Source organism: Rhineura floridana, chromosome 16 (genome assembly GCF_030035675.1).
Source record: "Rhineura floridana isolate rRhiFlo1 chromosome 16, rRhiFlo1.hap2, whole genome shotgun sequence".
Classification (NCBI taxonomy): Eukaryota; Metazoa; Chordata; class Lepidosauria; order Squamata; family Rhineuridae; genus Rhineura; species Rhineura floridana.
This window is the reverse complement of record NC_084495.1, coordinates 16,414,308-16,426,064: the sequence shown is the minus strand read 5'-3', so window position 1 is coordinate 16,426,064 and position 11,757 is coordinate 16,414,308. Positions and strand designations below refer to the sequence as shown.

At 39.2% G+C, this 11,757-nt stretch overlaps 1 protein-coding gene across 1 annotated transcript; it reads right to left on the bottom strand.

Moving 5' to 3' along the window:
- Positions 1-1,720: 1,720 nt before the first annotated feature.
- On the bottom strand, positions 1,721-11,232 carry LOC133371442 (TLR adapter interacting with SLC15A4 on the lysosome-like). The gene is made up of 2 exons (XM_061598885.1): positions 11,085-11,232; positions 1,721-7,323 (listed from the first exon to the last, which is right to left on the bottom strand). The coding sequence occupies exon 2, from the start codon at positions 7,270-7,272 to the stop codon at positions 6,409-6,411; it is 864 nt and encodes a 287-aa protein (XP_061454869.1). The 5' UTR covers positions 7,273-7,323; positions 11,085-11,232; the 3' UTR covers positions 1,721-6,408.
- Positions 11,233-11,757: the final 525 nt, after the last annotated feature.

Here is an 11,757-nt window from a genome sequence, read left to right as displayed (position 1 = left end):
ATGTGAATTCTCTTTTACCACTATTGGGCAAGAAGCAAACCATCATGCAACCAACAAGGTGCATCATCAGTGGGTTTAATGGGGATGAGCTGAAAGCATGGAACCACTGTTGTTGCTTCTATGGATGTAAGGGAGTGAGGAGAAAGGTAAATGAAATGCAAACAGAAAAAGAAAAAGAGAGTGATGATTTCCTAAATGCAATACCATACAAATCACAACAAAATTACTATGAGTAAGGCAGAAAACTCACCATCCCACAACCACTCAGGATCCCTAACCAAAAACCAAAACTAAAAAAATTCTAGCAGCCAGGCAGCCAAGATCACAGAAATTCCTGTGCAGCACAACCTGACTTGGGGGCTGCAGTTAATGCAGAATGCTGTGGCACAATTGCTGACATGAATGAGATCGTCAGCCCATAACCTCTGCTCTGAAATCTGCACTGGTTGCTGATTTGCTACCAGACAAAGTTCAAGGTGTGCTTTCCATGTTATGGGCGCCACATAGTACTTGTTCTGCTCTTGTAAGAAATCAGTCCTTGAATATGGCAGCACCTACGCTTTGGAACTCCCTGCCTATTGTCATTAGGCATACACCTTCATTGTACTCTTTTCAGCACCTGCTAAAAACATTTTTGTTTAGGCAAGCCTACCCAGGCAAGTAGAAGCTATTGTGTTTTTATCTGTTTTTAACTCATTGTTTTATTATCTTGAATGTTTTTAAATACCTGTCTTTAACTGTTTTTGCCAATAATATTACTGTTTTAATTCCTTCTGAAAACCGCTTTGATATTTTTTACAATAAAGCAGTATATAAATGTTGGAAATAAAATATGTAAATAAATTGTGGATTCACTGTAGCCCTTGGGTCTCTTTCCACATTTAGGAACAAAGGAATCTACCTTATACCAACTCAGGCCATTTGATACCATCTAGCTCAGAACTGATCACATGGACTAGCATTGGCTGTCCAGGACTCTACACAATAATCTTTTCCAGAAAGTGAATTTTGGACCTTTGCATGCAAAGCATATGCCCTGTCACTGAGCTACAGCCCTTCCCTTGTTTTAAAAAAGTATCTTTTAAAATGGTTCTTTTCCATTCACTAATGAATTCACAGCATACCTAGGGCAGATCCACATCATTCATTTAAAGCACATTAAACACACACTTGAAGCATATGAATCCCACCACAGAATCATGGGAACTGTAGTTTGTTAAAGGTAGTAGGAACAATAACTGTGAGAGGGAAACTACACTTCCCAGGATTCTTTAGGGGAAGTCATCCACTTTAAATGTGAGTTGGATGTGCTTTAAATGTATTGTGTGGATCTACTTAATAAACTTTGCCTGCATGTAAATTGTTTTAATGAATTTTTTAAAATGGAAATGAGCTATAAAGTTTAGTGGGTGACCATGGGCTACTCACCATCTCTCAGCCTAATCTGCCCCTCAGGATGAAAACAACAGAAGGGAACCATGACCACCAAAGGAAGAAAGGCACACTTAAAATGTAGAGGAAGTAATAATGTACAACCATAGTGTGAAATCAACTACGTATTGGGATATAGTATAAAGAATATTTATATAAGCATGACTGTCAAAAATGTTTATTATTTACACAACCTGTAAAGATATTTGTAGTGCAATCCTATGATTGTTTACTCAGAAGCAAGTCCCAATGTAGTCAATAGGACTTACTCAAACAGGAAAGTGTGCACAGACCTGCAGCCTCAAGTGATAAGGAACACTCACCCAATCCAAAATTCAGAATCATGCCACTTTAAACTGTTTTGCAACTGTTTGTGCTTTTTATGGTTATTGGATTTTAAACTGATTTATTTCTTATTGTGAGTTGCCTTGGTTTCCAATCAGCAAACCTACATCACAGAGTTGTTGGGAAGATTCCATATACACACACACACTGGAGATGTAAAAATACATAGACCCCCATATAATAGTTTATTGTCAAAACCAATTGATCATTGCAGAACATTTTTTTAAAAAAACCAGTATTAGTTTCCTACATAATAAAAGCAGTGATACCTATGTAAGCCCTGCCTAATTGCTTCAAAAATAGGATTGGAGCAGGAGAGAAAGATTTACAACACAAGAACTTTGCTATGTTCGCTCAAAAGTCTCATTCATTTACAGCACAATCATAACTATGTCTACTCAAAAGTAAGTCCTATTGAATTCAATGGGGTTTATACCAGGTGTGTGGGATTAGCACTGCAGCATTATTCCTAAAAAAACAAGTATTGGATTAAAGCTTCATATTGGGAAGGTTTTCAAAACATTGCCCTCTTCAACAGCCCAGGAAAATTTAAACTTGTTTGACTCCTGCACACAAGAGAAAAAAAGACTTTTGGTACTGCTGAAAGCTACATACTTACTCAATTTATGAGATTTTCAGACAAACAGGATAAAACAAAAGGTTTTCTACCTTTGCAATGGGGTCTAGGTGCTGCCTGGAGGCCCAGAAATCCCTTGTCAATCACAACCCTGTCTTCACTTATTGGCTACAAACCTGAAAGGGTGGGGTTAGAGCAGCCAGCTAAGAGATTATTTCACAGAAGTTGAGGGGAGGGGCTGACTTTTTGGTGTATATCGCATGAACCAGACCACCTAGAAACTTACTTTTTTAAAAAAAAATGAAAGCTGAGAGTCCGGACTGACTGACCCAGAGACCCAGAGAGGACCCCAAAAATCCAGAGTCTCCAGGCAAAAACCAGACAGTTGGCAACCTTAAGTAGTTTGGCCTTGAGCTCTTACCCACAGAGAAGCCTGCAAAAGGAGTAACCAGATTGAGAAAGTCTCATAAGTACTGATAGGCCAAAGAAGATCATGTGCCTTTGTATAAAAAACACCTGGTCAACACTCTTTGGTCTCAGAAACAAAGTGGCCAAGCTTGCTCAGGCCACTTGTCTTGCCTCTAGCTCAGGGATGGGGAACATTTTTCAGCCCAAGGGCTGCATGCCCTACTGGTAGGCTTGCCATATTCCAGTTCCACAAATACGGGCAGGCTAATTTGCTAATTTGCATATCATGCAAACTATTTGCTAATTATACAAATCAAACATATTAATGGTTGCATTGTCCAGTTGTTTTGTTTTTGTGCCTAGTGATTACTATCAAAACCTGGAGGAGGATGTGAGGAATCTTTTTTTTAACTTACATTTTCAGTCTTAAATGCCTAGATTCTATTTCCAATACTATGGAATATTTATTTATTTAGAGGATTTCTATCCTTCCCTTCCACAGTTAAAAACAGAGCTCAAGGCAGCTTACAAACATAATAAAACCAATAAAAATACACAATCAATAAAAAAAATAATAAAAATGCAAAATAGGAACATGAGTCATGGCAGCAGTATACAAATCCAGCATAAAACAAAAAGACAGCAAAACATTGATTAAAAGCAATATTGTGACTGAGAGGTTGTCTATACCAACAGTTAGGAAATGTGAAATGAACACACCACTACAACCTGTAATGCAGATAGAAATCAAGATATATATATTTTTTAATGCAGTGAATCCTAAGAACTAGCAAGCTGTACTGGCATTAGACAGGGGAATTTATAGTGAGAAAGGGGGATGTATCTTACCCACCCAGCCATTTTCTGCCTTCCATTAATAATGCTACTGTTTGTGTCCCCTGAAGGAGCTAAAGTCCCAGCCCACATTTTTTCCCCAAGAACCTGGCATAGCAGTGAGAATGGCAAAGATCTCACTGCCAAGGGACAGACACGTAGCACCATGAGAACAAATACCACACAGTAAGCAAATAACTTTTCCCAGGCTGGTGAGTATGGGGTGGATTGTGTGTGTGTGTGTGTGTGTATGCATATATACAAGTGTATATATACAAGTGAGGAACACTTGCTTCCAGATGCATGTAATAATAATAATAATAATAAACTTTATTACTACCCCGCCCTTTTTCCAATAGGACTCAGAGCGGCTTATAACAATGTAGTTTTCCTCCCCCCCCCAAAAAAATCAATTTAACTTTTCATTATCCAAAACATTTTTTTCCTGTAAAGTAAAAGAACAAAGTATTTCAACCGATACACACACAAAAAAAAGTGGTTTCATTTGAGGGAGGGCACATCAAAATATAGCAGCAACATATTTGCAATGCATGGCTCAGTCCTGAATATCTGAAGTAAGAATCTCTGTTCATGTGCAAAGTACACCACACCAGATAGATCATAATCAGCCTCCATTATGTCTGAGTTTAGGGAGAATATCTTCCAGGTTTGAGAAAGGATGTAGAGTCATATCCAGAGATGCATAGAGCCCAAACATTTCATTATAGAAATTCACTGACAAAACACACACAAAAGCAAGCTAGAAATAATAGCACCATGCATTTTCCTTTCTGAACTCAAGCTAGGAGAAAGGCTTGTTGGAAGCAGATCCACACACCTTTTCTGGAAATAGTCTGGGGGGAAAATATTTTGGATAATGAAATTATCCAAATTTATTAAATGAAATTAAATAACTTGGAATTCCTTGTGGCTTACTCCACCCAGTAGATGCTGCAGCTATTTATTTATTTACTGAATGTATATCCCACCCTTTCTTACAGATGAGTGAACACAGGGAAATGGTTAATACAGAGTTTGTTGCAACACATTCACAAACCACCCACTCCCAATTCCTCATTTCACAAAAATAAATGCAAAATGGTTAAGCAAAAAATAGATATTTGTTATAGAAAGAGAGTCACTGTTTGCGTGCTTGGTGTCTCTCTCTAGCAAGGTCCCAAAAATGAAATAAAAGCAAAAGCTCCTTCACGTAGAAAACACTTATCTTATCTTGCTTATCTGGTTACTTATGGAGAGATATGCTTCAGGGAAACAGCTCTGACCATGCTCAGAACCAACCTACTGTATGATTCTGATATAGGCTGAGGCTACCAGGCTGTATTTGAAGCAGACTCCTCCCTAATCTGCTATACTGGCTGTGCTGAGTAAGATGAAAAGCAGGCACTCCTTTGGAAACATCAGTGACATGTTTGATCTGCTTAGAGAGACACATAGGAGGGACCTCCTTGCCATAGCTATACTTTTGGATTAGGATTGCCTGAGTGGTGCAGAGAGCTGATTGGCCAGAGAACAGTAGATTGACAGAAATGTTTGCAGAGCTTCTCTGAGTTCATATAGAAGCATACAATGTTTGTGGGACAGGAAAGAGTGTATGGCTTTAAGATATGGGGGGGGATTTCTTTTTTTAAAAAATTGCTTGACATTCTTATTGAGAGGGCTGTGCCCTAGTATCCCTAGCAGACCAGTCTTCACTGTTCCCAGTTACCCCTGCCTCCATCTCCTTCCTCCGAGGTTGAATTTTAGATTGTAGCTATATTGGGACAGGGCCCTATTTTCTTGTATTCTCTAAAACACAGTGCATGTTACTATGTAAATCATCATAATTATAAATAGAAGCAACATACATATCCAACACAGAAGCTAGATTTTGTGCAGCTTCACCCTATTTGCTATGATAAGAAATCTGATTTAAATAATAGTAAATGGTGTAAACAGGGCCAGCGCCAGGCATGACTGAACCCTTTGGCACCAGCCTGCCCTGGGCCTTTGGTGCCATAGCCCAACTCCCCCCGATACAGGCAGCATGGGACTAATAAGCTCATCCGCACACCCCACTTACTTCTCATATTTTATGAATGACATGCGCCTGTAGCCCGTATGCTTGCCATCAACCAAGATGGTGGCATTTTTGCACACATTCCATCTTGGGTGATGGCAGGCATGTGCGCACAGTGTGCTCGGCATTCACACTGATGGAAGAGGTAGGTGGGGCGTGTGGGCAGCCTGGCTATATTAGGGGGTGCCTGGTTCGCGATCTGTAGCAGGGTTGGGTGGCAGGATCTGATACTACTGCAGATCACAGAACAGGAACACCACCCTCCCGCCCTAAGGAGGAGCCCTTTAGGGGTCCCTCTGGGCCACAGGGGCCCTCAGCCAGGGCCCAACCTAGCTGCCCTCTGGCACCGGCTCTGGGTGTAAAGCAGACATTTTTAGTATTGAAAGTCTGTAGCAGCCCATAAACAACCATTAATACGCGGAAGCTGCAAGTCAATATATATCTACTTAGAAGTAGGCTCCAATGGGTTCAAGAGGACTTACGTCCAGTAAGTGTGTATTGGATTGCAGCCTAAGTAAGCAGAGGTTTTAATGTTTTTTGTTTGAAAACCCCAGTGTCGAATTTCTGCATACAGCACAAACTCATCTTGTATGGCCAGGGAGATTCGGCACCAAACAGGCAGTGGTGTTTGTTGCTGGTTTTGCTGCAAGAGCCCTGTGCCACCTTAAAGGATAATTTCTTGAACAAAGAGTTATTTTAGAAACAGCGCATTTGTCATGCTGCATGCTACATTGCATTAGGTCTTCATTTTGCAAAGTGATGTTGAGATTTGTAAATTCGGAGTGCTAAACTCACTGCTGTTTTGCAAACCAAACAGAGCTAAGGAGTGCAAGATAGTCTGTGTTGCTTTGGACGCGTCATCATGTTTTTCGTGGGACAGCTGGGAGTTCACCTCGCTGATATTATTCATCAGCAAATTTGATGTCAGGAAGTGCGTTATGGAACCGCACCTGGTCAGCTTCTCTTCCAAAAACTGCTTATAGAGTTCCTGAATCTTTGCCTCCATGTAGTTGTTGAGCATGGAGTTTGAAAGGGGCTGCTTGTGGAGTGTCATGCTTTTCTCCCCAATCTCTTCTCCATACCAGGTCTTGGATTTCTGCAGCAGTTCAGTTACAGGGGAATGCCCTAACGGGATATCTTTTGAGACCAAAACAGGACCAGCGGACAATTCATTGTAGGTCTGCTCCATGATACAACCTGAATCGCATGTATGGTCAGCTATGTGATCTCCTGCGATATGCAGATCAGGGTAATTCTGGTAAAGGCTCTGGCTCGACCAAGATCTATACAGATCCAGCTCATGTTCACAGTGTTGCCCTTGTCTCAATATGCACCAAGGCTCCGACTGAGGGATATTGTTACATTCTTTCATAGGTGCCTTCTGGTGAGCATCTTGACCTCTTTCCAGGTCACAACACGCTGCCACCATCTTCTCAGCGGCCTGCTTCTTGGATTCTGAACAGAAGTCTCTGTTTACTTCTGCATCTCTAAACTGATTTTGCCAAGGATCTTCTCCACCTGCTTTTAGTGCCTGACATTGGTGAGGCTTGGATGGTTCATCTTTGTAGGCAATGCCAATTAGAATGCTTTCTGCCAACATTTTAGCTGAGAATGGAGGCGGGCTGTCTAATTGGTAGTGTAGGTAATATTCCTTTTAAGAAACAAAAAAAACCAGATAAGTCATTTTAGAAAGGGAAGGGAAAGAAAAGTATTGTTTCCAGTTCTGCAGCAAGAAAGTTAACTCAGCAGCAAAATACTCTGCACCAGCCTTCCTTAGTCTGGTTGCTTCATAGACGTTGTTAAATTTTGACTCCGGTTACCCCTAACTAGGGATGGGAGAGAAATTTGATTCAGTTCACATTTCTAGGCAAATCTACCTAATTCACACTTTTGAAACAATGCATGCACCAAAACACAGCCATCCTTTAAAATTCTCACTTCTCTGAATTTTGCAATGCATTTCTCTGAAAAGTAAAATGTGCAAAAATGCATATGCCATGAATGAAGTGTGCATAAAAAGGCTCATATTAGTGAAAACAGCATACAAAAATGCATTATACAAAGGGCAATTACTTTGCAAAAGTGTATTTATTAGGTAAAACTGTATACAAAGACATGTATATTAGGATAAATTCTCACTGAAATGCTGCTCAATGTTCATGAGGACTTTTTTAAAAATTGCAATTGATATGGAAATGTGGAGAACTGAATTTAAGAGTGGAAAAATGAGAAAGAGAGAAACTGAAATTGACTGATTTGTCCATTCCTATTGCTGACCGTTGGCAATGTTGGCTGGAGTTGATAGGAGTTATAGTAAAAAATATTGGGATGGCACCAAGTTGGAGAAAGTACTCTGCATCCTAACCTACCTTTCCCCATCCTGGGGTGCCCTCCATATATCATTGGACTCCAACTCCTATCAGCTCCAGCCAAGATGGCCAAGTGGTCAGAGATTATGGGAGTTGTAGTCCAACAACATCTGGAGGGCACCAGGTGGAGGAAGGCTGCCCTAAGCTTTTGCCTGGCTATTTTTTAAATTTTGTTTATTTATTTTTACAGAGATTAAACCAGGGGTGTAGTCGTCCAGGGTCTCGGGTGTGTGTGTGTCTTAGACCCTTTACTTTTTGTGGAGCAGAGTCCCTAAGTCTCCCTCATCTTATGACCCAATCAGCATGAAAGGGGAATGGGATAGCCACTGAGAAGAATCTTCTAACATGCTTCCTTGTCCTTTCCTGTTGATTGGAGCCAATCAGAGTGAAAGGAGATGAGTCAGTCACTAAGAAGACTCTTCTCAGTAGCTAACACACTCACCTTTCGTGCTGATTGGTTCATAGGGGTGTCTGTTCTTGTGGCAGACAGTGGTATCAAGGCTCTCATTCTCAACCCAGCAGTAAAAAAAAAAGAGAGAGGGCGTGGCTGTGACTATCATGAAGGGACCCTGAGCTTCAGATTTGCCACTATACTCCTGTGTTAAACTACTGCTCTACCAATTTGGTTTGCCCTATGCTAAATAACATTCATCCCATCACCTCTCTCGGTTGAAAAGGCCACTCTTGCCACTTCTTTCTGCCCAGAAGGATAAGTAGATACACTCTAGAACTACGATCTTTCAAACACGCCAGGAGAAAAAGCAGTACACGGATATTGGATCTTATTACAATAATTTACAGTGCAACTCTACACATGTCTATCTGTGTTTTTAATGATACTGTGTTGGTGTTTTTATGTTGATTTGTACTGTTGTACACCACTTGTTAGCAGAACAGAAGTGACTGGTAAACTCTCGGGTCATTTTGAGATGGCTCACCTTACAGCATGGCAGAACACATCAAAATGTTATGCATTAATATGAGAAAAGTGAAAAACTATGGTTCGCTCTTTTTCTTTTTAGAAATTATTTAGGCGCAAACGATTCAGATATTGGATTTGTGAAATAAAATGTATAAAAAGAAGGTTTTTTTTAAAAAAATTGAGTCAATATATGTGCACTTATGTATGCATTTTTTGAATTTGAAATTTCAATTTTTTAAAAGCAAAATGTTGTTTGATATAATGAAAATTGTTAAAAACCAAGTAAAAATAATTTTTTTTTAAAATGAAAACTAATGCAATGGTTGGCCATGCAGGGCAGTGTTGCCGGATAATATACTATTTGTTTCAGCTGTTGTTGAGTAGATAGCTGAGCAGATAGACCGTGACAAGGTAGACTCCCTCCCTGACGAGCCTCCTCTTCCGCATCCACCAGGCAGTCATATGGGTTGCCTGCCGCCAAGTCTGCCCCTGAAAACTATCACCACATGGGCATGCAACTATTATTTGATAATCTGTAAGGTCTCCATTAACATTGGCCAGAAGCCCGAGAACCACTTGGTTAGCTGTGTGCACTCAAGAGGAGGGGTGGGGGTGAAATTCAATTCATTTCACATTTAAAGGCAATTGTACTTTCCAAAACAATATGTAAACCAAAACACATGTGAACCAAAACACTCTCGAGATTTGTACATATCTGAATTTTGCGATGCAGTTCTCCAATCAATGTTTACAAAAATGCATATATTAGCAAAGTGTGCATAAAAATAAATGTATCAGTGAAAATAACATGGAGAAATGTATTATATTAAGGGAGATTGCTTGCAAAAATGTGTACCTCAGTCAAAACCACATATAAAACTGTTTATTAGGAGAAATTTGCATGAAAATGCTGAATAATTTTCATGAGGATTAAAATAAAACAACCACAAATTGCTGCATAAGTGTGGAGAACAGAATTTAAGTTTTTGAGATGGTGTTGCCTTGCCATGCGGACCCCACACCACACGCCAAGCTGCTTTTGAAAATGAGTTTCTCAATAATACTTTGGGGCATGGCTTGTGAAAACATAATAGGAGTATGAATTGGTTTGATTTGCAGCTAAGATTTATATTTGTCATTATTTGTTGTATTCCTTTCACTTTGCATGTATATGTTATATTTATTTAAATTTATAAAACAATTTAAAAATATGCATGCAAAGCCAAAGGAATATGACAAATAATCAGTGACATATATAAATCTTAGCTGCAGAACCAATCCAATTCATACTCCTATTACAGTTGCAAATCTACAATCTTATACGTGTACCTTATAATGTTGTCCAAATTTCCACGTGCAAGGCCTTGGGAAACTTTATAAAGCAGTTCTGGACATTTTCCTGCATCTTAATATTTTTCAATTCAGTCCTATGTATGGTTACTTGGAAACAGGGATGGGGGAAATATTTGATTCCTTTCACATTTAAAGCCAAATATATCAAACTTGCACTTTCTGAAACAACGTAAGAAATGAAACACAGCCATCCTTCAAAATTTGCATGTGCCCAAATTTTGCTATGCACTTCTCCAACCAAACTATGTTTACATTAATGCATCTATTTAGAGGAAAGTGTACATAAAAATGAAGGTGTTGGAAATAACATACATAATGCATTACGTTAAGAGAAATTGCTTGCAAGAATTTGTCAAAATTAGCAAAAAAATGGCATATAAAAAGTGTTAGGAGAAATTTGCACTAAAATGCTGAAGAATTTACATGAGAATTTTAAAAAAATAAATAAATGGCAAATAGCTGCAGAAATATGGAGGACTGAATTTAAGAATGGAAAAATTAGAAACTGAGAGAACCAAAACAGACAAATCCTGCCATCCCTACTTGGAAATGTCCTGTAGAATTCAGCAGTGCTTTTTCAAATGAGCATAGAATTGCAGCCTTGCAATCAAACTGGAGTTCTAAACACACTTGCTAGAGAGAAAAATTCATCGGCCAATGTGGGACTTTCTTTTGAGTAAACATGGGTAGGATTGCACTGTAATTAAGTACAAGAAATGTCACTCTAAAGTTTTTAGAAATAAATAATGAGAAAAGTATACGGCATACCTTTGTAAGAAGGCAGGAGTTACATACTCTGTGAAATCAGGCGTGAAAACAGAAGCAAACTGGATGCAGAAGATTTCTTAGTCTCTACCTTCTTCAAAGACTTTCTGAGTGTTAACTCTCAAATGAGCCACATGGCTGTCCTTTTCTTTTCTTTTCTTCATAGAGAAGTCAGCCTGGTGGAAAAATCTGTGGTCGATCTTCCAGTGACAGCAAATCCAAAAGAGGATATGACAATAAACTATTGTGCAATAACGAAAAAAATCATAAAAGTGACTGGTGCTATTTGAGTAATTTCACAATTCCATTGGAAATAGGAAGCTGGACAATAATGAAAGTGACCCTAGTCCATTTCAAAGCAAAAGGTTCTCCCAAACGTGCTATGTGCTGCAGAGAGCTGGGTTTGCAAACCAAACTTGCAGTGGCTGTTAACTGGAGGCAAGGCTGGAGACACATTGGATAGTCTGGGCCCGATTAAGTTATACTCAGAGAACAGTCCCTCACTGAAATTTAAGGAATCTATGTTTCAATGGGTCTCTCCTTCGAGCTCTGAGTATGTTGGATAAAACTCTCTGAGTTTATTGTTATTGTTATTGTTATTATTAAAGTCATTTCTATTATTTATATTATTTGGGAAACAATTCTCAAAGCGGTTTACAACCTTGATTAAAACAAT

Excerpts from the sequence above, each read along its gene's own strand:
- LOC133371442 (XM_061598885.1), bottom strand. The coding sequence starts at position 7,272 with ATGTTGGCAGAAAGCATTCTAATTGGCATTGCCTACAAAGATGAACCA.